Here is a 27281-nt window from a genome sequence, read left to right on the forward strand (position 1 = left end):
GAAGCGTGCCCGCGCCTCCCCGGGGTCCTATATAAGGACCCCAAACTTCGACGGAGGTATGCAGAATTCTTATCACTGTAGCCACAGTTACTCTGCCTCCTTTCTTCTTCGTTGTCTGACTTAAGCGTCGGAGGGTCGTTGCCGAGAACCCCTTCCCGGCTTGGCTTCTTTGCAGGTGCACCGGAGATCCACTTCACCAGTCGGAGACAGCGGAGAGCGCCACGCCCCCAGCATCTGTCGACTCAGCGCTCGGACAGGATCAGAAACCATTACAATTGTTGAATCTTGGTTTGTTTTCCTCGCTGTTTTTCTTTTCCTTGAAATCTTCTCTAACCCACCTTTCAACCTCTTACCTGACACCGTTTTTTTCTTCATTTTAATCCCTTTCACTCCAAGAAAGTTCCCTTCACCATAATCAAATTCCCAAGATGCTTGACTCACATTGAATGTTGGACATTTGATTCATTACCTTGTAACTTATCATCCACCATCTTACACAAGCTCAACATAACATCTTTAACAAACATATAAGTGTCATCCCTTTCTACTGCATTGGTAACCAATTGAACATTCAACTCACACAACTCTTTGTAACGCATGTTTTGAAGTACTTTTGGATCCAAACTAGCATTGTTGGCCATTGAATCATTAACTCCAAAATTTTCAAATTTTGCTTTTCTTGTCCACCTTTTCAATACATAATCACTTGGGATCTTCATGATATTTTTCCACATAAATATTTTCAAAATATAAGAACACAAAATTCCAGCAAATTCATGTTTTCTATAGCTACACTCAATTTTTTCACACTTCTTATCAAGTGTAACTATATAATGATTTCTCTTTTTGTGAGGAGTAACTTTATATTTTGTAAATGTATCAACATCCTCACAAATTTCTAGATTAGAGTCATGAGATAAGCACCACTCTTGTTGAAAACACTTGTATACCTCATGAGTATAAATTTCACTAGCATGCTTTAAAATCTCAATTGGAAATATTAAATAGGAAGCAGTTGTACTTGATTTGAAATCAGCTTTTAATTCCTCATATCGACGATCATCAAGGAGTCTTTGGAAGTGCCTGAAGAAGTCTAAAAACTTATGTTTATAAGTGACATACTTTTTTACAATACTATTCATACTCTCACTTCTTTGTGTTGTGGTCATATCTGCATAAAATATTTGTCGTCCATATATTAAAGCCCATTTTTTCTTAATGTTGTACATGCGCCTCAACCAATCATTGTCTTCAAGTGCATACTTGGCTAACATCATGTTCCATGCTGAAATAAAATCTTCCTCTTCATCAAAATTATATATACATAAGGCAAAATCTTTAGAAAAGTCTCTAAACTTAGAAAAAACTCCACTCAAATGTATGACAACATTTTGATAAATATGCCAAATGCACAAACGATGATGTGTTTAAGGCCATTTGGAAGCTAATGCCTTTGCCATTATTGCATCTTGATCTGTAAGAATAGTAGTTGACTTTTTCTCACCCATAGCTCTCATTAATGTATCAAATAACCACTCAAAAGTCAAACTGATTTCATCATATAATAAAGTGATACCAAAAAGTATGGATTATTTATGATGATTAATACCTATAAACAATGCAATTGGTCGACCTTCATTATTCTTTTTGAAGGTTGTGTCAAAGTAAACAACATCTCCAAAATTAGCATAATCAGCTCTCATTTTAGCATCAGACCAAAAAATATTAGTAATCAAATCATCTTTATCAACTTGGATAGCATAAAAAAAATAGGATCATCGAACTGCATTTTCTGCAGATATTCCAATACCCTGTATCCTTAACTCTCATATTTATTGTTCTTTTGGATCGCAAGTAGTTTTTATATTCCTCAGGAATAAATCTTAAATTCTCCCTCCCACCTACTTGCCTCACCATAAGATCATGAGATGCCTTTGGGGGGATTTCCACATCACTTGTCATCTTAATCTGTATCGCTGCAGAAGAAGATACATTTCTATGACTTCTATAGAGGTGTGTTTTGTTTGGACTTGAGAGATAATGATTATGCTCTTTAACAAACTGCACCACAGTAAACTTGCTTTTTTCCGATTACAAATCTTCATTTTAGCCTCACAACTAAACCTTATTTCATCACGACTTGCTTTGGCATAAAGATCTAGTTTGTCTTTTCCTCTTTTACCTTGGGCACAACAATAAAAAATCCTATCAAGTAATTTACCCGATTCATCCTTGTGGATTCTACCTCTCCTTACACCAAATTCAACCTTTTTAGCATATGTCAAATAAAATTGATATGCATCTTCTTCTGTCTCAAATTCCAATCCCATTTATGGTATATCCAAATCTGTTTCAATGTTCAAGCCTATACAATCAAACAAACAAAGCAAGATGACTAAAAAGAGAAATTTGATATACTAAAGCTCAAGACATTCCCAATATCATTCTTATTACTTCATCAATAACATCAAAGTCATCTTCCCGACTATCTTCATTTCCTTCAAAATTCAAACGACGACAACTTGTAGATTCACCCTCCATGATAATTACTTTGATCCTGTAAAAAAATTCTATTTAGGGCAAAAAAAACAGTCACAAAACAAGCATCTAAAAACAATAATTTTATGTCAAATTACTGCATGTCCAACTTCTCTTTAATTATCAAATGCTCCAGATACTATCAAGAACAGTAATTAACTAAGAACCAGAATTCCCTGGTAAATGCAAAATCAATTCATAAAGTGAGCCTTAATTTGTTGTTGCAGTAGTTAAGTACAATTGTTCTCAAGTGAGCTCAAACTTGTATTTAAAAAATATTTGGAAGTGAGCCTTAATTTGGGACTCAAACTTGTTCACACCAACAGTTGGAATTCTGAGCAACACCTGCGAGTTGCAAAGCATGCAGCATTGGAAACTCCGAGGCATATTCTAGTGTATTAGTGCAATTTTTTCTTAATAGTTCAGAGGAAATATATAAAGAGTTTAGTAGTGCAATTTTTTCTTGTTGTATCATATAGGAGTTTAATCAACAAAATTCAACATCAAATCTGGAACTTAAACTTTTAAATAGGAAGCAATTAAAGGAAAGCTTAAACTTCACACCAACGGCTGGAATTCCGAGCAGACGCTGTAATAGGTCGTCGGAGGTCAGTTTCTGCGTGAGTCGCGGCCGCTGGAGGCTGTCAGGGACGCTAGAGGTCGTCAGGGACGCTGGAGGCCGTCGCGGATGCGAGGGGTTAGGGCTGGGAAATTTGTGGTCGTGTGAGGGTTTTCCGTCGCCGGGAAATTTGTGGGCGAGAGGGTTTTTCGTTGCCAGCGTGAGGTTAGGGCTCCAACCTCCTCTGCGTTTGGGCTGGGAAACCTCACGCTATTGCGGACGCGGGGACGATGGAGGCTGTCGCGGATCGCGAGAGGTTAGGGTTCCCTGCCTCCTCTTGCGTTTGGGCACACGTTTCACGTGAGTTACATTTCTTGCGTGCACGCGCCTTGCACGTGATAACTTTTTATATGGATTTTGTGGTCCAGGGATGGTCCAGGGAAATTTGGTGCAGAGGATCCAAACTTCTCAGTTTGTACTTGGATGGTTGTTTTAATATATTTTGAGGTTAATTTTTAATGGATTTGTTGGATATCTGATCTCTTGTACAAAGAGTTTCTGTATTAGAATAAATTTTTTTTTATGATTTATCTCCTTTCAGGAGTTATAGGGCTGTCATGATGAGCTGTTAAGATGACGATTTTGTCCCGTGTTTCAGGAAGGTATGCGTTTGGTACGCGTATTTTTCATTTTCATTTTTGGAAAACGCGCGTTTTCTAAAAAATAAAAAATGATTTTTTGTCATTCTCTGTTTTTCTAGAAAACGCTAGCTATTTTTTTTAGAAAACAAACACGAAAAATGCAAATCAAACACCATTTTTTAGAAAATGCGTATTTTTCAGAAAATGAAAATAGAAAACACGCGTACCAAATGCACCCTAAGATAGGTGGAGTGTAAAAAACAAGTATTCATAAAATACTTTTTTAACGTAAACAGATATTTATGAGCGATGCATTTTAATAATTTTCAAATGAGAGATATTGTTTAATAATAGGATAAAAGATTTTTTTTTAAAAATTTCTTATATTTCTTTTTCTATTATTATCAATTATCTATATAATTAAAAGTGATAATATATTTAATTTGGTGATTGCGTTGTTGTTGCAGCAGTAGCTGTACGATTAGCATAATGAATTTTTGGACGTTAAATTTTTTTTTATTCTATCAATATATTAATATTCCCTAATATAAAAAAAAATTAGTCATATAAACTTTTAGGAAAAAATCTATTGTACATAATTTTATCTTATTTTTTTTAAAAAAAATATTTTTAAGATTTGAACCCGTAATTTTTTTTATCCTATCGTAATAATTTTATCGTTAACTAAGGCTGATCTTTTTTGACTTTAATTTGAAAGTGTACTCAAATAGGAGTGATCCGTTCCTTTCAGTCGTCAGATTTCCTCCTCTTTCAGACTTGTTCTTTCCAGTCGTCCGATCCGTCGCCGGGGGTATGGCAGCTCCACCGGGCGACAACCAGCGGCCGCGTGTCGGCCTCCTCTACGACGAGCGGATGTGCGCTCACACGACGCCCGATGGCGAGATCCATCCAGAGTGTCCGGAGCGGATTCGATCCATATGGAAGAAGCTCGAGTCCGAGGGGATCCCTCAGAGGTAGATGTGTATTCTCGATGGTTGTTGGTTCAGATTTGGGAAATATATTCGGTGTGGGCTTATGAACCCTAGTTCGCAACTGTTTTACGGAATGTCTCGAAGGAGATCTCTCTGTGGGTATTTGTGTTGTTTAGAGTTTGTTGAAGGCACCTGCAAGAACTAGATAAGAGATATTCATCCATCTGAAAATACTACAAAGATGAGACTTTTTAATTACAAAGTTACGCTGAAATTGTTGTGGTTGAATAAACTATCCTAAATGCCGATATTTTCTTTGTTTTTAGAATTCTAAGAGGTACTTTGTTTGATGGCGAATATGAATGCAGACTCGCTCCTTGACCATATTGACCTATCACTTATAGGACATGTTTCTGAGCTTCGCTTCGCTTCGCTTTGTAACCTACAAAATATGGATACCTTTTACGAAATACAACATAGTGATTCTTTAGAAAAATATATATATCGGTTATGGAAATTGTTTCTCTTTTTTTTTTTTTCCGTTGGTGTTAGTAAATTATTTTTATACTGATACATTTCCTATTGTATTTTTTTAAAATGGCTTTCCAGATGCATAATTCTGGATGCTAAGATGGCTGAGGACAAGCACATTGCATATGTCCATAGTGCAAAACACATCAAGTTGATCAAGAGTATCAGCTCTAAGGAATTTGATTCTCGACGTCAGAGAATTGCTTCAAAGTTCAACTCTATATATCTCAACAAGGGTTCATCTGAAGCTGCTTACCTTGCAGCAGGATCAGTTATTGAAGTAATGTGTGATGTGTCAATGAGTATAATTGCAGTTGACTATTTTATTTGTGCTAAAACATTTTGTTCATGCAATCTAAATGGAGTTTCTACTGATAAAATTGATCTTCACTTTTTATAAATTTCAAGTAGGTCTCTGAGAAGGTTGCTAAAGGTGATATCAATTCTGGTATTGCTATTGTTAGGCCTCCAGGACATCATGCAGAACCTGATGAAGCTATGGGTTTCTGCCTCTTCAATAATGTGGCAATTGCAGCTAATTTTCTTTTGAACGAGAAGGTTTACTCATGTCACATATTTTTTACTATACTACTATATGACATGTTGTTCTTATGTAATTGCTACCTTTTTTTATTGCAGCCAGAGTTGGGCATAAAGAAGATATTGATTGTGGATTGGGATGTTCATCATGGAAATGGCACCCAAAAAATGTTCTATGATGATCCTCGTGTGTTATTTTTCTCGGTTCACAGGTATACCACCTTTTATTGTATTGTACTCAATACCTTTTGTATCATTGAATTTTCTAACTAATGTTTTAGCTACTTATTTTGTAACATGTTTTATACCATAAATTCATTACTTTCTGTGTTTATTTATTTAGTTTTTGCATCTTATTGGTTCCTTTGACTATAGGTATCTTATAGAATACATGAAGTTGAACCTGCTCCAGTCTTTTCTATCTCAGATGTTGTCATAGATAATTCGGGCTGCACCTCATTATAACTTCTATATGTTGGTTGAGGTGTCACATGATTCCTATGGCACAATGTCTTGCATATGAATGTATTAATGTCTCAGTATCTACAGCTTTGTAGACCTTCTTAGCATGATTCTAAGACTAATTAGGATATCTCATGATTTGATTTCTGCAAGAAAGGCACTTTAATATTCAAGTATCGTAAATAGTAGTTATCATGAATTGGAATATTATTCCATTACAGTATGTGTGGTCGATTTCACCAGTCGATTGATATACTAAATAGGTCAAGGTAGACGGATGGTGGGTTTTCTTCCACATGCGAGTGTTCCATGAATATCTTTGGTGAGCTAGAAGATTCGATCCATCTTCTCGTTCGTGATGACTCAGAACAACTCTACACAACTCATGAACATCGTTTGCAACGAAAGTAGCTTCTTCAAGCTCTGTGATGACTAGGTATAGCTTTGCAAGGATCACAATGACTCGTTAATAGCTTTCGAGATCGCATAACTTTTGATACAACTCCATAGGGTTAATTTAGCTCACGAATAGCTCCATGTGGACCACACAAGAGGGCAAAAGTCTTGAGTACTTTCCATTGATCGCGGAATAAACCATGGAATAGTTCCTCTTTATGTGTTGCTATCTTTTCTTATTTTTCATTTTCCTCCTTCCTCCATGTCCAATTTGCCATGTGTTGGTATTTTTACACAATATTGAAAATGCCTCTTTCTAGCAGATCATCAAAACTCTGCCTCGGATTGAGATTCTAAACCTCGTAGCAATGCCTTTTTGTTTGTGGTAACTCCAGATACACCCCTGTGGATTCAAATTTCAACAATACCTCATGCACTTGACAAATAAAAAAAATATGACGTTCGGACGCAATGCAGTTGGCTTGCTTGAATTGTGTCTATGATCATCCTGGGGCAACATCAAGAGTCGTTAGAGAACATTGCTAGAGTTTTATCTGGAACTTTGCAATGCAATGAACAGAAGGATTGTTCATACTGTTGGAATTAGGTTGAAAATTTGCGGACACTCAAGCACCGCAGGAACATTAACAGAGAAAAACAAACACTTGAATTAGGTCAAACACTTTTAAGTTTTTACAGATTTTTTGTCTTTTCATAGTGACATGTTGGAGGGCGTACCTGCAATTTTAAACCTAAAGAGGTCTATTTTGAGTTGGTCCGACAATTTACCTTTTTCAATATACTAATTACTTGATTGTATCTTTGCTTATTGACATGATTCATTTATTGATTATGATTGTAGGAATGATTCCTTTAGTTATCAATGTTTCATCTCAGATATAGTTTTTCTATTAAATAGTTGGAAGTGAAGTGCTGTTGATATTTGTTGTTAATTTGTTAGTTTGCTGATTCATCTCTAAATGATAATTGTATGAATTGAAATATTTGACTTTAAGGTTTGAGAACATTTTCTTCCTTCAATCAAGATCTATGGTGTTTAATAGCTGCTGTTGACATGTTTCTTTCAATGTATAATGTATTTCTACTAGATGATTTATGAAATGTTTAACTTCACTTTCATTGGATTCATTGAATAGTGTAGTCGACCGCATTGCTTTAATTAACTAGTTCATTATGAAGTTTGGGAACAGCCAAATATTCATCCTATAATTCTGTATTAAAAATCTCATCCAAGTGACAAATTCACCAAATTGATTTTTTTGTTCTTTGTGTTAAATATTCATTCTATAATTCTGTATGAAAATCTCATCCAAATGACAAATTCACCAAATTGATTTTTTTTATTCTCTGTATTATTATCCTATAACAATCTGCAATTATCAAAGAATTTCAATTTTATTATTTTCTTTTGGACATGACATTTTTTGGTTTTAGGTTTGATTATGGAAGCTTCTATCCATCTGGTGATGATGGTGCTTATTTTATGATTGGGGAAGGACCAGGGGCAGGGTATAACATTAACATTCCCTGGGAGCATGGTCAATGTGGTGATTCAGACTACGTGGCTGCATGGGACCATATATTGATTCCTGTAGCCAAAGCATACAATCCTGATATTATCTTGGTTTCTGCCGGCTTTGATGCAGGTTACCTTTGTTTTACGGTTACTTTTTTTTTTTAATGCATAACCAAAAAGTAGCTTGGTGGATTTTGTTGTTATAAATTTGTTGTAGTGAGTAGGGAAAAGTGCCGATCCACATAGGAGTAAAGAAGGGGTTGCCTACTTGTAAAAGCCACACTTGTGAACTGGCTCCCGGAGGCACAGCGAGAAAAGGGTCAATGACACTCAAGCTCACAAAGGTAGAGCTTGCAAGTGTGGAAGTAGATAATTGCAATCGGCAACATTAGGTGCCATCAGGTAGAAGTGACCTAACGTTAGAGGTGAATGCTACAACAGATGACTCTCACCGATAGATGTTCCTTTTGCATAATACAAATGCTGGTGAAAGCTGACAGTTGACAGAGTGCTTCCAAAACACATTGAGATGAATTGATTGGAGTAGATCCAACTCCCCCATGTGACTAGGGCACAGACAAGCGTGCGGCGATCGTTGATGTATGGAGAGGAGGTGAGTGCTGCTTCTGGCTATTGTAGATATGTTTCCTCATGGTGAGGTAGGGGATTGTACTGAAGAACTTGTAGAATTGGGCAGAACGCTGCTTACGAATAGGAAGCATGAGAGAGAGATGAGTAGAGAGGATCAAATGATGGGAGAAGCCTTATTGGAAAAATTCCTACCCATTAGAGACTTATCCTACTACATAATACCCTATTAATCTGATACTGCTAGCATTTGTCTTATTGAGATGAGAATTCCTCACACTCCAAGTTTATTGCAATAAGCAATGAAATGCTTTAGAAGCAGATATAAATTGTAGGGGACTTTTAATTGATTGCTACAGGAGACGGACTTAGAATTTGGTTGTCAGTTATGCAAATATAGTTAATCAAGCTCACTGGTCTGATCCAGGATGAACTAGTTGATATCTACATCTTAGTCCACGTATGACGTGCAACTTCATGTAATAACTAAACAAGTACCCCAAACGTGATATCCATATAAACACCAATAATGCTTCTCTTTACTGTGTGTTACATTTGAGATAAAACTAAAAATCCTTTTGTTTAAATTTTAAAAAATTGAAATCTTAGATTTGAAATGACCTTGAAAAATTGTGCTCTATACCATAGGGTTGCATTAGGTACTGGAATCATTACTAGAAATTCTCAAAAGCTAAGTATCAGTGATATCAAATCAGGACTGATATAAAAAATTTAATAAATAAAAATCAATTAAAAAACGTAACAACGTTAAAATAACAATGTTTGCTAAATAAGACAACAAAAAAGATATCATGCTCCTTTGTTCCTGAGAATGAAGCCACAAAGTGAGCACCACCTCTCAAAGACTTTTTCTCGGATTATCATCAAAGTTTATCAATTATTCCTTGACTTTTCAAGATTGCACAGGTTCTTGGTGGGGCGTTCAAGAAATTACCTAAAGTTGGATCAGCAAACACCAATTCTGATCTAACTCACGAATGCGTATCAGGATCGGCTGAGTTTGCCAACCATATTCTATACAATAATTAGTCCTGAAAGTTACACAATGGAAGCTACCACAGAAAATCATTCATAGTAATAAATAGAAAATATCTACTTCAGTAATCATGCCAACACATTTTTGGTTTTGGCAGTCCAGAGAGTTAACTTGCTTGTTGGTCAATCTAAGAAATTGTTATTTTTTTACTCTGTTGGTCTGTGAATGGCCAAGTCATGCTTCACAATGTGCAGTAAGTACCTTGCTGTTATATGGCACAGATACACTACTTGAGTGAATTTCTGCTTCTCTTAACTGTTGGTTTGAATTGTATAATTTTTATAGAACAATTTCTCTGGTTTTCATTATAATTAATTTATCTTGAACAGCCATTGATGACCCTCTTGGTGGTTGTTGTGTTACACCTTATGGTTATTCACTTCTATTAGAAAAGGTAAACAATCTCCAAACCACTGATTTGTTTGCCCAACCTGATTATTAGAAATTGTACTGTCAAACTTAGTAATTCATATTTATCCAAATTGCTTCAACCTTTTCTTTGAATACAGATTTTTCCGACACTTAGACTTACAATTTTGTGTAATTGCTTGTCTTCTGTTAAAGTTGATGCCATTTGCCCAAGGAAAGATAGTAATGGCCCTGGAAGGTGGATATAATCTCAATTCTATAGCTAACTCTGTTCTGAGTTGTGCAAAAATACTGTTGCATGAAGAAGTTGTTGGATCTTCACGCAGTCCTGCTTTTGAATCTACATGGGATATCATAAAAGCGGTAATACATTTGTCATCCATTTTCATCTCATGATGGCTATTTCCACTTGTGGCAATTTTTTCTGTTCATGATGGTTTCTTCAGGTTCGACATGAACTAAAAGGATATTGGCCTGCTCTTAATATCAAGCTACCTCAGAGCTTACTAGCTAGCCGTGGAAGACCTCGCCCACCTGAGGTGAGTAGTGTATCTTTAAATTGCATTTTTGTTTTGCATACAACATATAATATGTACTTCCTATAAATCTTTGAAACCTGTGCAACTCAAATCAAAGAAGTTACTCCCCACTTTTTTGGTTAATTTATTTTCCAGGCATTTATCTGAGGTTGCTGAACCAGGATTGGACTATATTCCTATATTACTTGATAGTTGAGAGAAAGAGTTTGCTTAAATATCCTGGTTTAAGAGCTAAAGGAAACTAATGCTTTGCCATATATTTTCTAGATGTGATATCTGCACAATACTAGCTCAATCTCAAATGTAGGATATTTTATGCACATTGACCAAGGCTTTTGGTAGGGCTATAAACAAGCCGAGCCAAGCTTTGTGCTGTTCAAGCTTGTTTGATAAGATAGCCGAGCCAAACCGAGCCAAGCCGAGCCTAAAATGTACCAAGCCATTAAAATAATTGTTCAAGCTTGGTTTAGTTTCTTTTTTATGAGCTTGAGCTTGGTTCGAGCTTGGCTTGAGCTTGGTTCGTTTAGATGTTATCGAGCTCTTAACTCAAACTTGTTTGATTGTTTGAAATTTTTACATTATAAGCTTGTTTGATTAGTTATTGTACTTGATAATATAAATTTGTTGGTTCATTTTGAAAGTTTATTTATTTTAGCAAGTTGATGAGAGTTTTATTGACGAATATTGCTCACGAACGTTGCTCACAAACGTTGTTCACGAACATTTTCACTAATGTTAACGAGTTGAACATATATATGTTCAAGCTTGTTCATTTAGTTAAATGAGTCATTTCAAGCTTGTTCATTTAATACATCTTGTGTATATTGAACGAACGTAAACAAACTCTTACCCAGTCGAACACGAAGCTTGTTTATGAACGTTCTATTTATTACAGCCATAGCTTCTGTCTTATTGACGTTTAATCAGCTTTGAAGTGAGACAATCTAGCCCAGTCTCAAATGAGCATCTCGGTAGGTAGTAATCCCTTTGAGTCTTTGTGGGCATCGAAGTGCCTTTGTGGGCATTGAAGTACCTTAGTGGGCATCGAAGTTCCCCACTCATTATCAGCATGAAATTCTAGATGTGATGTCCAAATGCACATTGCTGAGGTTATTTTATGTAGATTGACCATGACTCCTGGCTTGACAAGGTCTTGTTGTTTTGGAGCGAGATAGTTTTACCCAGTCTCAAATGAGCTCAATAGGTAGGTATCTCTTAGAACCTTAGTGGGAATTGAAGTTCCTCACTCATTATAAAGGTGAGACAAAGTTCAACCCTTGGGGACAGTTGAAAGCTTGTTTCATTTCCACAGGGTGGCGCCATATATTGTGCGCATTTTTGACTTGGTTGTGGGTCCATCAAGTTCTTACTTGGTTTGGAAGTCAGGCACATTCTTGCTGTTTAGCCCTTTATCAAAAGACAGATTGTAAGGTGGGAGTCTCTTTGAGCTTTAAAACGCATTAAAGTGTTCTACTCTCTTGAACATGGGACTATATTCCTTTCATTAAATAATAAGTTCTAAAATCTCAATTGCTTGAATACCATGTTTTGATTCTCCTTCCTCCTGTTGTCACTACCACATTAGGTAGGTTGTTGTATCTAGCATCAACATGAGTTGATTGAATTCCATGTTTTGATTGATTGCTTTTATTTTATTTTTTCATGTGTTGTGAATTTTGATTTAATGGTCACATATGTTGGGAACTAACATGGGGAGAGAGGAGAAAGGAGATGAATTTGTTTGAGGGAGCTAATACCTATAAATCATGGTATATTTTTTGTTGTCTCATGATTTTCTTGCTCTCTTATGAATGCTACATATATAGTATATTAGTAGTACATAAATGAACAACTTCATACTCAATAACCAGATACATAACTAAAACGACACATTACAAAAAAGTAGTAATAATATGGAATTAGTCTGGTTGTTGTGTAGCTTGTTCTTATTCTACATTCAAATTAAAAGATGATTCTCTTCTATAAAAGCCAACTCCTTGCTCGTGCTTCACTACACACCTCTCATGTGAGATTTGCTTGGAGCCCTTCGTTTGAATAGGATCTCCATTGTGGAGGATTCTCATAACTGTGATATGATCATCTTCATGAGCCGTGGTTCATAATCAAGTTAAGAGGTTTTGGTTATCATTTTGTGTAGTTCAATCTCATCCACACCTTACCTGTCTGACATCTGTGATACTTCGCCACACTTGCTCTTCTTCTTTGAATGCAACACAAATTGTGCATGTTTAGTATCCTGCACAACTCGTGTTGCTTCTCATTTATCTGTCAGTTTTTAGCCATAAAAGGATCTGAATATAAATTTCAGGTAACCTACTCTAGTTCTGAATCTGAGGTGGAGATGGATAAGGGCATCAACACTGCAGAGAATGTGGAGGATGGAAAATTTGCTGAAGATCTGATTCTACCACTTTCAAAACTGGATCTAGATGAAGATTGCAATGGGATAATTGCTTCAAGTAAACTTCAAATAGAGGGACACTCATCTCAATGCGAATCATGTCATGATCCACAAACACTGATACCAAGCGATATTATTGCTAGTAGCTTCACATGGAGATCTTCATTGTCAAAAATTGAAGTTTGGTATGCAAGCTATGGGTCAAATATGTGGAAGCCAAGGTTCTTGTGCTACATAGAAGGTGGAAAGGTATCTGTAAATTTTTGCACAGCAAATAATTACTGATATTCTAGATATGAGACTTCTCTGTTTATTTTCTGAGCTGTTAAGAAGGCATTTCTATTTTATGTTTTCACAATTATGCTTTACCTTATATTGTATAGAAAGTTAACTTTTTGCATTCTTCTCAATTGACTCAAGTAGAAAGTGGGGTGCATCCTTTTACCTGCAAATTGATACCATACTTCTTTTAGTAAATCCACTTTGCTGTCTGATCAATATGTAGTATGGTCTGCCTATTTACACTTCCAATGTAGGTCTGAAGCCTTTTCTCTTGGTTCCTTCACCATTTGGATGCTTTAGTGTACAAATTTCACTCCCAATAATTGGTCTAAGAAGATAACATCCTTGTTCAGTGGATTTAGCAGATAGTTTGGTGGGCGGTTTTTTAGTTCTCTTATGCGAGGTTTCATGTGCACTGTAATGCGTTTATGCTTTGATGAATATTCATTATTCTTTGAATCCCTTTCTTTCCCTCTCTCCTCACTCCATTTTTACTCCTACTTTCTTCCCTATTATTCTCTTCACTCCTCTTTCTTTGCAGTTCACTTCATTTGGATCAGTCATTTCATCCTTTCTTTCCGTCTACCTACAAAAGAAGAAGAAAGCTAATCACTAAAGTTAAGTTGTCACATACGTGATAGCTATTATCTGCTACAATCCCACATTTCTATGTAGTCCCTTAGGCTAGGTTTTCTTGGGTGGAAAGATAGGAAGGAAAGGAGAGGGATAAAGAAAGGATCATGGAATTCATGTTTCATGAATGATAAATCACTCATGTATATTTTGTGTTGCTTTCACTTTGCCCTACCTATTATCCTTCCAAATAAACAGCCCTAATATACATCATGGATCATGTAGCTGATGACATTTCTTCTCTGGGAGAAAGAGAGATTGGGTGGGAAAATGCTAGTTATGTAAGAAAAACTGACTGCTGCAAACTAGTGTGCATCACTTGTTGGCGATGTGGACATGTGTAAAGATGACCGATAGTTTCTATAGTTAGATAAGTGAAACAGTTATTTGACTGAGTTGAAGAATCTTCTAATTGTAGGCTATGACACATCAATATTATTTCTAAATTCCTCTTCACTTAGTGTACAAATTGAAGTCACCAGGAAAGTTTGAGTTTTTGCTGAGCCCCCTGTGTAATATACTAATATTCTATTTTAAACATCAATTATGTCTCTAGCAATTAGAAAAGACATGCATGCACAATCTTTCAAATCTCATGCGGTGTAAGCCAGCATATGTTAATCCTTCATATTGTTTATTTTAATTCATGCAAGCTAAGAATAAAGATCAATGGAAAAATGACATGGGATATATATATATATATATATATATATATATATATATATATATATATATATATATATATTTGTTTTTTTAATGATCTTATGGGTTTGTGCTTCTTAGAAGTTTTTGGACGTTGGTATCAATAGTACTCAGTAGTAAATCTTAGCACAGTAAATACCAGCAGCAGGAGGTAAGAATAGCAGTTATACTCGGTGATCCGGTTGTAGGAACAGGGGCCCCCGTCCGGAGGAGTCAACGCCATGTGGAAGTCAAAGTAGCAGATGGCCGTGCGGATAGGGGCAGGTTCGACCGGCCGGGCGGCCCGGCGGTGTCTAGTTGAGGGTTGAAGGTGTCTCGTCGAAAGTCAGGGTTCCGGCGCTCAGCGGACAAGATCGCGGGGCCGATCGGATTGCACGCTCGGCCAAAGCCATCAGGTAGCACTGCTAACAGTCTCCACAAAGCACGTGAGTAAGAATCTCCCCAAGTAAACCACCGCATGCGTCCGGCCGGATGTCGCGGAAGCCGGCCGACCGGACTCTCTCCGGGGAGTAAGGGCAAAAGGACAAGTGACATCTTTTTCTGACAGCGGGTATGCTCCACTTGTAGGCCATACTTCAAATCTTATGACAGGGGGTTCCGCTGTCCCATCGAGGACACGCTTGGACTGTAGCAGTATGGGTCAGGTAAGCTCACTGACAAGCCCTTACTGGGGTATGGGCCGCGGACACGTGTACACCTCGGTATGTGTACACTCGCTTCTCCGCTGCCCTATATAAAGGCCCTCATCCTTCGCCGGAGGTATGCGTTCAACACCTTTGGAGCCACTCTTTTTTGCTGCTTGCTTGCCTGACTTGAGCGTCGGAGGGTCGCCGCAGGGAACCCCTTCCCGGAGGTTCGTGCAACGATCGAAGATCCACGCCGGGAGAGCCACGTGCGTCCGTTGATTCACATTCGGACGGGATCGATTTGGCGCCGTCTGGGAACGCTCCTGTATCCGAGCGGAAGCAATGGACGAGACCGGACGACAACACACGCTGACGCTCTTCACGGAGGAACTCGACGCTCTGGTCGAGTTGAGGGCCGCCAAGCTTGTGGAGCAAAAATAGAAAGCGGCCGGAACAGCAAGCAACGTCTGCGTCTGGTGGCCGAGCGGAAGCACCGCAGCCACCGTTGCATTTCATCGGGCCCTATTCCGCACCCCAAGCTGCAGCAACCCATAGAGATTCGGGATCTTCTTCTGATGAAAGGCCGAGACGAGAAGACAGAAAAGGGAAAGCCCCCCGAGCGGACGCATCGCCTGAGCGGATTAATCGCCAATTCTCGAAGCCATCTTGAAGGATCCTCCGCCAAGCACTACGTGCCCCCGACAATCGGCGAATACAATGGGACCACCAATCCGGATGATCATCTGGTAAATTCGACAACACCGCTACCCTTCACCAATATACGGATGGGGTGAAGTGTCGAGTCTTTCTAACCACCCTCTCTGGATCGGCTCAACGATGGTTCCGAGATTGCCGGATGGGTCCATCACAAACTTCGAGGACTTCCGAACGGCCTTCCTCCATCATTTTGCAAGTAGTCGGCGTTATCAGAAGACGAGTGTCAGCTTGTTCGCAATCAAGCAAGAGCCAAGAGAGCCGCTCAGAGCCTATATCCAGCGGTTCAACCAAGTGGCCATGGATATTCCAACGGCCACCTCGGAGACAATGATGAATGCCTTCACATAAGGCCTAGTGGATGGGGATTTCTTCCGATCGCTCATTCGCAAGCCGCCCCGAGACTACGACCACATGCTACACCGGGCCAACGAATACATCAACGTAGAGGAAGCCCAAGCAGCCTGGAAAAAAGAAACACCAACCGAGCGGGCTCCTATTGCCGAGCGGAAGTCGCATGTTGCCCATCCACCCAGAGGACCGAGGGCCGAAGTAATCCGCTCCCCCCATGCAAGATCCCACGTGCAAGAGGTAGCTGTCGCCCGGCCCAAGCCAAAGAAGAAATGTACCCCGATGTTCTGCTCCTTCCACTGGACGGATACGCACAACACAAGGGATTGTCGAAGTCTTCCCTTGATCGTTCATCCCGTTCCTCGGAATGATGGTCGACGATCTCCCTCGTCCGATAGGCGACAGAGAACTCATGAAGCCGATCGGACGCAACCTGACAGGCGATAACAACAGACTCCCGATCGGCATCGCTCTCCGAGGCGGGAGAATCGGCGAATGTCTAGGGAACGGTCTCGACCATCCGCTCGGGAAGAAGAAAATAGAAGTAATACTTCCCGAGGCGAGATCAACATCATAGCTGGTGGTCCGACCGGAGGAGATTCCAACCGAGCAAGGAAAGCAAGCGTCCGGTAGCTCCAGATCCATGCGGTCGGCTGCAGCCAGGAACGGGCGAGCGGACCAGAAATTAGTTTCGGACCCCGGGACTTGGAAAGAGTGGAAGTCCCCTATGACGACGCCCTTCTCATCAAAGCGGTAATAGCCAACTACACTATTCACCGCGTTTTTATTGACACAGGGAGCTCGGTCAATATCATATTCAAGAAAGCATTCGATCAACTGCAAATTGATCGAGCCGAGCTGCTGCCCATGACAACCCCCCTTTTACGGGTTTACGGGCAATGAAGTTCAGCCGGTCGGACAGATTCGTCCTATATCACTGGGAGAGGAGCCGCTCAGGAGGACGCGGACAGCAAACTTCGTGGTGGTCGACTCTCCATCGTCATATAACGTCATTTTGGGACGACCGGCGCTCAGCGAGTTCCGAGCGGCCGTCTCCACCTTCCACCAGAAGATCAAGTTCCCCGTCGAAGACAAAGTGGGAGAAGTACGAGGGGATCAACTGGCAGCTCGGCGATGCTACATCGAGATGGTTCGAGCAGAAGCCAATTCCGCTCGGAAGACGCCCCGGATCGAGGTAAACGCCGTCACTGAAAAGCCTCCCTCTTTAGTTTACGAAGAAAAAGAGGAAGTGCAGATACACCCGACCCGATCAGAGGCCACGACCTTCATCGCGTCCGATCTGAAGGCGAATCAGAAAGAGAAGGTGATCCAATGTCTCCGAGGAAACCATGATGTCTTTGTCTGGTCGACACATGAACTACCCGGAATTTCACCAAGTATAGCACAGCATGAGCTCCACGTCCGACCGGACGCTCGGCCCGTGAAGCAAAGAAAAAGGGACTTCAGCGACGAGCAGAATGTCATCATCCGAGCGGAAGACCGTCGAGCTCCGACGTTAAATATCGAGAGACGAGCCGGCGTCTATAAATCATCCGAGCGGAAGACCGTCGAGCTCCGACGTTAAATATCGAGAGACGAGCCGGCGTCTATAAATTATTCGAGCGGAAGACCGTCGAGCTCCGACGTTAAATATCGAGAGACGAGCCGATGTCTATAAACCCTTCGAGCGGAAGACCGTCGAGCTCCGACGTTAAAAATCGAGAGACGAGCCGGCGTCTATAAACCCGCCGAGCGGAAGACCGTCGAGCTCCGACGTTAAAAATCGAGAGACGAGCCGGCGTCTATAAACCCTTCGAGCGGAAGACCGTCGAGCTCCGACGTTAAAAAATCGAGAGACGAGCCAGCGTCTATAAACCCTCCGAGCGAAAGACCGTCGAACTCCGACGTTAAAAATCGAGAGACGAGCCGGCGTCTATAAATCATCCGAGCGGAAGGCCGTCGAGCTCCGACGTTAAATATCGAGAGACGAGCCGGCGTCTATAAATCATCCGAGCGGAAGATGCCCATAAAAGGGATGCAGTTGCCCCAGAAACTCGCCTTCAATATTGTTAGCGCGTCTCTATGGTCCGCTCGGCCCAGCACCCAAGGGTACTTACCGGGATCTAGCGAACGATTTCCACAATCAGAGCGGAATATTACGCAGTCGAAAAGTTACATATTTAGCCGAGCGGAAGGGCGAGTAGGCAACATATTCACTAGCAAAGAGACTACGTGAAAGAAAAGCATTGCATTAAGATTAGAACTTAAGGCCGTGCGGCCTAAGTACAAAAAAGGTCACTTTTTGGCCTAGCGGCCCAACTACACCTACAGATGTCTACTCAATGAAATCATAGAGGTCCCTGGGAATGTTGCTCAGAAGCGCCACTTGATCGCCGGTCGGAATAGTAGTAGACTCCGAAAGAAGACCCTTAGACTTCAAATAAGTGGTGGTGGCGGTCATAGCCAAGTCGAAGGCTGTGTACATCCGCTCGCATATTTTCTCCGAGAATTCAGGCGAGCGGATGTAGCTCTGTCTTAAGGCAGCGATTCGACTCGGCTCGGCATCTTGATATTCTTTGAAAGCCGCCTGAGAGCTAGTAAGGGCCTCATTCAGACTCTGAAGCTTGTCCGCGTCGGCCGAGCGGCCCGCCTTCTCCCTGTCGAGCTGCTCTGTCAACTCCTTTATCTTCAGCTCCAGGCCCCGAGCCTCCACGTTCTTTTTCTCCGGATCGGAGATAGCCGTGTTTTTCCGAGTGGTGGCCAAGGTTATTTTTGTGTCGAGCGACTTGACTTGTCGCTCGGACTCGACCAAAGCATGGGCCTAATCGGCCGTCTTTTTTTGCTCGGCCGCCAACAAAGCTTGAGCTTTCTTCAGTTCCTTTTGCAGCTCGGCATACGAAGGGCCTTGAGAGCCGGACGGACCGCTAGCCGCCTTCAGCTGCCTCAACTCCTCGTCCACCATGGTTAGGCGGTTGGAGACTGCGATCTCCTCCACCCTTCTCTGGCAGGAAAAAAAAAAAATTGTAGTAGCCGATCGGAAAAATGCAGGCGAAACTTCAGAGAAAACGAACTTTACCCCCGTGGCCTCCTGCATGTGGCTATTGGCCAAGTTGCGGAGGGGGATCAGCGCGACGCGCTCCCGAGCGTCGGCCCACATCTCGGCTAGGGGGCCCTTCAAAGTGATGGTGTGCTCGGGCACGGTCGGGCGGTCGGCCTCGGGCAGCAGCTCTTCCGACCGGCGGTCGGAAGGGGATCAGAAGCCGGCGCAGAAAACTGGGAATGAATGGTTGAGCGTTGGACTGAATGACGAGCGGGCGGAAGGGTGCTCATCGGAGTAGCCTCAATTGGAGCAGCCGGCTCGTCCCATTCAGAAGGCGTCCGGTCGGACGAAATGGCTTCGATCTCTGGCGCCTTGCCCCGAGCAGTCGCAGTGACCCGCTCGGATGGTTGGACCGCGGAGGTAGCCGACCGAAGGGGAGTCTCCACTCGGCGTCACTTTTGTACAGGTGGCTCTTCCTCCCGAGCGGAACCTTCCTCGGGGACAGTTGGTTCCCCAGTGGGAGTGGCCACGCTCGCCACGTTCTGTTGAGAAGCCGGAACAGTTGACTCAGCCTGAGTCCCGCTTTCTCCTTCATGGGATCCGACCGGCTGGATACCGAGCGCTTCCATTTCTTTGGCCGCGGCGGCTTCCAGAGCTGCCGCCTTTCTCTTCAAAACGCCGGCCATCACCGAATCCATGACGATGTCTGCTGCAAAGGAAAGAAAAGAAATCAGTTAGCAATCAAAGCAAATGCCAAAGTAAAATTCTTACCGAAGCTGGTCGGAAGAGGAGTCCGTATGGGACTCAGGCCGAAGATGTACATCACTCCTTCGTGAAGAAGCTTATTGATGTCAAGGCACAGACCGGCTAGCATATTTGCAGCATGGAGGTAGTCCGGGCGAGTCTTGAATTTCTTCAGCTCGGGAGTGGGGGGTAGGCTAACCTGCCACTGGGTCGGGAAGTTGGCCCGATCGGGCATACGGATGTAGAAAAAATAATCCTTCCAATATTTATTGGAAGAGGGTAGTTTGTTGAAGAAGACTAAGCCGGGCTGAGCTTGGAACATGAAGGTGCCCGGCTCAGCTTGCTTGGGATAATAGAAATAAAAAAAGACCTCCGGTCGGAGGGGGATGTTGTGAATCTTGAACAAAACAACAACACCACAGAGGAGACGAAAGGTGTTGGGTACTAGACTACCGAGCGGCACACCGAAAAAATTACAAACATCCATGATGAACGGATGTACAGGGAAGCGCAGACCGGCGGTAAACTGGTCGCGGAAGACACAGAAAGCTCCGCGCGGCGGCCTGTGCGGCCGAGCGGAAGGACCGGCTAAACGAATTTCGAAATCATCTGGGATTTCAAAATTGTCTGTCAGAACATCGAAGTCCCGCTGTTCGAATCGGGACTGCATGGTAGTGTACCATGGACCGAGGGACTGGTCTTCAGGATGAGAAGAACTAACCATGATCCGAGCGGGAGAAATCAAAAAGGCAGAAAGGTAGAAGAAAGACGGTATCAAGTGAAAAGAACACCCTAGAAGCGAAAACTGGGGAAAGAAATGCAAAGAAAGTACTGGAGACGAGAGAGAAAAGGGGAGAATCTTACGGAAAAAAAAAGAGGATCGAGGGAAGAACACCGAGGATCGACGAAAGCATGTGAACACGATCGCCGGAGCTCTAGAACGAGGCGAATAACAGGGGGCACGCGCAAGAAGGAGTGAGGCAACGGCGGAGCAAACGAAGATTTTATAGGGTGGAGGCCGGGCGGCCTCCACCGTTGGATCCAAGTCACGGGAATCAAAGCGCACATCGCGCCGTCCATTTCGAACCGCCTCGATCCCATCAAAGCACCACACCGCCGCCGCCGTACGATGACGACAGTTCGCCACGTGGCGTTTGGTCATTCGATGCATTTAATGAGCGCATGCTCAGCCTTAATGTCGAAGATTGGCACGAGTTACGAGGAGATCCGAGGAAGGTTGCTGTTGACCAACCTTACAAGGCCATCCCTGCGGGAAGCCGAGCGGAGGAGGAGTGCCTGAAGATGCCGCCCGGCTAGGCTAGTAGTCCAGTCAGTCGGACTAATCGCCTTCTTCGACTAGACTTGAAGGGGAGGCAAGTGATCCGGTTGTAGGAACAGGGGCCCCCGTCCGGAGGAGTCAACGCCACGTGGAAGTCAAAGTAGCAGATGGCCGTGCGGATAGGGGCAGGTTCGACCGGCCGGGCGGCCCGACGGTGTCTAGTTGAGGGTTGAAGGTGTCTCGTCGAAAGTCAGGGTTTCGGTGCTCAGCGGACAAGATCGCGGGGCCGATCGGATTGCACGCTCGGCCAAAGCCATCAGGTAGCACTGCTAACAGTCTCCACAAAGCACGTGAGTAAGAATCTCCCCAAGTAAACCACCGCATGCGTCCGGCCGGATGTCGCGGAAGCCGGCCGGCCGGACTCTCTCCGGGGAGTAAGGGCAAAAGGACAAGTGACATCTTTTTCTGACAGCGGGTATGCTCCACGTGTAGGCCATACTTCAAATCTTATGACTGGGGGTTCCGCTGTCCCATCGAGGACACGCTTGGACTGTAGCAGTATGGGTCAGGTAAGCTCACTGACAAGCCCTTACTGGGGTATGGGCCGCGGACACGTGTACACCTCGGTATGTGTACACTCGCTTCTCCGCTGCCCTATATAAAAGCCCTCATCCTTCGCCGGAGGTATGCGTTCAACACCTTTGGAGCCACTCTTTTTTGCTGCTTTCTTGCCTGACTTGAGCGTCGGAGGGTCGCCGCCGGGAACCCCTTCCCGGTCCGACTTCTGTGCAGGTTCGCCGGAGGTTCGTGCAACCAGTCGAAGATCCACGTCAGCAGCCGGGGAGAGCCACGTGCCCAGCGTCCGTTGATTCAGCCTTCGGACAGGATCACTCGGTAATGTTTATACTATATATATATATATATACACACACACACTAGGTCCAGGGCTTGTTGCTTCCTTACTTCTTTCTAATGTCTTCTAGTGAGCCTCACCTATAAAAGATCTACAAGAAGGCTAATGCCGCAGCTATGTAGGAATATGGCTATTTTGTTGTCATCCTTTCTAAGCCAGTCTCACCTTAGCCTACTTATCTTTTACCGCTCACCACCATGTTACTTGGAAAAGGGCTGAAGAAGATCTTAGAGGTAAGTAAGAAAAGAGGTTAATAACTAGATAGACTCATCTTAAGAAGTAGTACGTACTTGTATACAGACTGGTAATCTTATATAGACAGAACTAGTGCAGGATAATTTACATAGAAATCTTACATATTGCTTTTACATAGAACTAGTGGTAAATAACAGATAATATACAGGATAATTTTACAGATAGAATAATTTACAGAAATCTTACATACTTCTCTTACATAGATACTAAAAATTTACAGAACTATCGCTGGGAGAACACTTGAGCAAAGGAGAGTGATTGCTTCGTGTCCTTGGAAGCGGAAGAGGAGGGGCTTTTATAGACAAAGAAAAGAGAGGTTACTTCAGAGAGAAGGAAAGTTTTCTTGCATGAGAAGGAAAGCATCTGGAAAAGAGAGGGCTTGTTGGAATGACAGACAAGTGAGGAGATAATGGAGGGCCTTCGTTTCGGAATGGAAGACATGTGGCAAAAAAGGAGGACTGGTGGCGGGAAAAAGAGATCCTGCTTTTAGCTTTTAGGAATGGAAGACGGGTGGTAGATAAGGAGGATAGCTTTAGGATAGGAGGTACTGTTAGTTGAGTGGAGTTAATATAAAGTGGGTCGAATTTTAGGGGTCGATCATGTTATCTATATTCTGTTCTCCTGTGGAATCCAAAGATGGGGCTTGTGAGCTTGACGCTTGGGTTGGTGCTCTGTGCCTGGCCAGGGCAGCCCGGTAGGCTCTGGATGAAAGTGCTGAACTTGTTAGCCGTTTGTTACTCATTCTTTCTGTCTTTTTTTTTATAATGATGAAATAGAGTAGTATGCTAGGTAGTAAAGTTGAACGAAAAGAATCTAGTACCCATTTCCTTTGGTTAGTAAATTTTCTTTGTGAAAGATTCTCCTACCAGAAAATAAGTGTCCGGGTCTTAAATTTTGTCCCAGCCCTAATGTATTCCTTGGACAAAGGCACGTCAATGTTTGAGTTGATCAGCAAAGAGGGAGGAGCTTCTTAATCAAAGTCTGGGTCGGATGGGTAGTCTTCTAGTTATGCTTGGTAACCACCAACTTCATTAACGTCAATTTTGACTAGATGTCGAGTGGGTTCGATTTTGAGTTCCAACCATTCAGGTGGAGTACTATCAAATGTGCAGACCACAAATATTTCTTCATCTTCTTCTAATGTTGTAGAAATAACAGTGTCCAATTTCTTGGGAAAGTCTTTAACTGAATCGGTCTTTGTAGGCGGTGTTTGTGTAAGTTTCATAAACCACATTGGCTCTGTGAAAAGAGTAATTAAGTTGACATTGACAACCATATTTATCAGAGTCAATACAAGGTGGGTCTTTCTTTTGGCATTTGAGTTTGAGACTGAGCTATGTGAAGCCCTGAAAACTTTTCACAAAACTCCTCCTGAAGGTATGACAATAGTTTATGAGGCCGAGTTCAGCCACAAACTCAAATGCCAAAACAAAGACCCACCTTGTATTGACTCTGACAAATATGACGGTCAATGTCAACTTATTTACTCTTTTTGTAGAACCAATGTGGATTATAAAACTTACACAAACACTGCCTACAAAGGCCGGATCATTACTCCTTTTACTTTACTAGACTATGGTCTCTTGCATAAATTATGGATCCATGATTCTGATTTAGTTAAAGACTTTCCCAAGAAATTGGGCACTGTTATTTCTACAGCATTAGAAGAAGAAACATTTGTGGTCTGCACATTTGATAGTACTCCACCTGAATGGCTGGAACTCAAAATCGAACCCACTCGACATCTAGCCAAAATTGACGTTAATGAGGTTGGTGGTTACCAAGCATAACTAGAAGACTACCCATCCTACTCAGACTTTGATTGGGAAGCTCCTCCTTTTGCTGATCAACTCAAACATTGGCGTGCCTCTGTCCAAGGAACACATTGGGACTGGGACAAAATTAAAAACCTAGACACTTATTTTCTGGTAGGAGAATCTTTCACCGAGAAAATTTACTAGCCAAAAGAAATGGGTACTAGATTCTTTCCGTTCAACTTTACTACCCAACATATTACTCTATTTCATCATTATCAAACGGCTAGCAAGTTCAGCACTTTCATCCATCTTTGGATTCCACAAGAGAACATAAAATAGATAACATGATCGACCCACTCTACAGTAACTCCACTCAACTAATAGTACCTCCTATCCTAAAGCTATCCACCTTATCTGCCACCCGTCTTTCATTCATATAAGCTAAAAGCAGGACCTCCTCTTTTTCCTGCCACCAGTCCTTTTCTGCCACCTGTCTTCCATTCCGAAACGAAGGCCTCCCTTATCTACTCACTTGTCTGCCATTCCAGTAGACCCTCTCTTTTCCATATGCTTTCCTTCTCTTGTAAGAAAACTTTCCTTCTCTCTGAAATAACCTCTCTTTTCTTTGTCTATAAAAGCAATCACTCTCCTCTGCTCAAGTGTTCTCCCAGCAATAGTTCTATAAGTTTTTAGTATCTATGTAAGAGCAGTATGTAAGATTTATGTAAATTATTTTATCTGTAAAATTATCCCCTGTATATTATCTGTTATCTACCACTAGTTCTATGTAATTTATGTGTAAATTATCCTGCATTAGTTTTGTCATAAGTTTACCACATATTACTTCTTAAGATGAGTTTGACCTATTATTAGCCTCTTTTCTTACTTACCTCTAAGATCTGCTTCAGTCCTTTTCCAAGTAACATGGTGGAGAACGGTAACGGTAAAAGATAAGTAGGCTAAGGTAAGTCTTGTGCTGGCTTAGAAAGGACGGCAACGAAATAGCCATATTTCTACATAGCCGCGGCATTAGCCTTCTTGTAGATCTTAGACTCACTAGAAGACATTAGAAAGAAGTAAGGAAGCAACAAGCCCTAGACCTTGTACATAAAAAAAAAATAATAATAATAAACATTACCGACTTTATACTGCTGTTCTTACGTGCTACTGCTGGTATTTACTGTGCTAAGATTTACTGCTGAGTACTATTGATACCAACGTCTAAAAACTTATAAGAAGCGTAAACCCGTAAGATCATTAAAAAAAAAAAAAAAAAATTGGTTATTGAGCTTAAGTCATTAAGTCAAACATAGGCCTTTTATGGAGCTCAACATTATATTTACATTTTCGTTCAAACATTAATCTAATAAATGAAACATATGATTTTCTTAATATGAGTATATTATAAACAATATAAAAGTATAAATTTATAAGATATACACCATATTTTAAATATGTGACTATTGAAACTAAAAAGACGTGAATAATATTATCAAACTTTATCCAAAGTATGAATGAATTAATTGTAAGTTTTGCTGATGAACCTTAATGACACGAGCTCTCTAGTGCTGAATCTCGTTTTCTTTTTCTTTTTAGAGAAAAGAAATATTCAAATGTATAAATTGAGCCGGGTACCGAGCTTCTACATAAACATTTTAACTCTTGCAGGTGCAAGGTATGACTGTTCCATGCAGTGGATCACTTGATAAGAGTTTACCAAGAAGCATTATCTGGAAAGTTTTGCCTCATAGATTATTGTTTGGAAGATCTTATACCCGTACATGGGGAAAGGGAGGTGTTGCTTTTCTTAATCCTGAAAGGGACACGAGCGAAAAAGCTCACCTGTGCATGTATAGAATAACGTATGTCATTTGCCTTGTCCTAAAATTGCATATTTTGGTTGTTAACATTCCACTTATATTTTCCTTGTTTTCCACATTTCTTACCTAATAGACTCGAGCAGTTTAATGATGTATTGGCTCAAGAGAATAGTCTGCACCAAGAAGATGGAGCAATTCAGGGGATGGTATCTCCATTGTTGGATGTAGACATCCTTAATTATGTCGCCAAGAACAAGTCTACTCGCTTGGAAACCATTAAGGTACTACACCTAAGATTTCTCAAATTGTTGCTTGTCATGTGAATGATATTTTTCGGTAGAGAATCTAACCATTGTGGAGCTACTACAGGATGGATGGTACTCCACTGTTCTTTATTTGGGGGAGGAGGATAACGTTCCAATCTTAACAATGACGTATGTTACTTAACTATGGTCCAGATTTTTATTCTTTTCCTTGTCGATTTGCTCTAAATGGATACTCGTTAATGATTCATATGATTTGCTGTTCTTCCTTGCACTTATAATTTAAGGTCCATTTCGAAACCTTGTCACTGTATTCTTCTATGCAGTTGCTCAGCGTCAGATATACAGCGTTTCAAGTCTGGTGAGTTTCCGACATCTGCACCTTCTAGAGACTATATGAACACGTTGGCGAACGGTCTCGTGGAAGGGAAGCAACTCACCGAGGCGGCGGCCACTGCATACGTCGATGATGCTGCGTCGAGAAGATTATAAGGTTTAAAGTTCCTGTCTCATTTTGTGAATTGCTTCATTGAGCAAGAACATAGTCTCAAGTGCCTGATTTCTAGAATTCATACAACTCATTCTGGTTGAAAGGTAGACTATGGTCTATCGCCATCCTTCTGGATAAACTAGCTACTTAAATAGTCTGTCTATTTACTATTTTGCTGAGAATTGGTTACTGCGGGCGTATATACAAATCGGCAAAAGAACCTCCATTTTAAAAAAAAAAATAAATCAAAAGAACATGTTTTATCCTTAGAATACTCTTTATTTAAGCATTTTTATAGCTA

The 27281-nt window shown here is 41.4% G+C and overlaps 1 protein-coding gene across 1 annotated transcript; it reads left to right on the forward strand.

The window, feature by feature from the left end:
* Window positions 1-4479: 4479 nt before the first annotated feature.
* LOC122017919 (histone deacetylase 5-like) lies at window positions 4480-27180 on the forward strand. The gene is made up of 13 exons (XM_042575639.1): window positions 4480-4712; window positions 5280-5481; window positions 5613-5759; window positions 5841-5953; window positions 8055-8266; window positions 10111-10175; window positions 10346-10513; window positions 10597-10689; window positions 13019-13360; window positions 26076-26269; window positions 26361-26508; window positions 26597-26661; window positions 26817-27180. Exons 1-13 carry the CDS (start codon window positions 4552-4554, stop codon window positions 26980-26982), a joined length of 2076 nt encoding a protein of 691 aa, XP_042431573.1. The 5' UTR covers window positions 4480-4551; the 3' UTR covers window positions 26983-27180.
* Window positions 27181-27281: the final 101 nt, after the last annotated feature.

This window comes from Zingiber officinale, chromosome 8B, assembly GCF_018446385.1.
Source record: "Zingiber officinale cultivar Zhangliang chromosome 8B, Zo_v1.1, whole genome shotgun sequence".
NCBI lineage: Eukaryota > Viridiplantae > Streptophyta > Magnoliopsida > Zingiberales > Zingiberaceae > Zingiber > Zingiber officinale.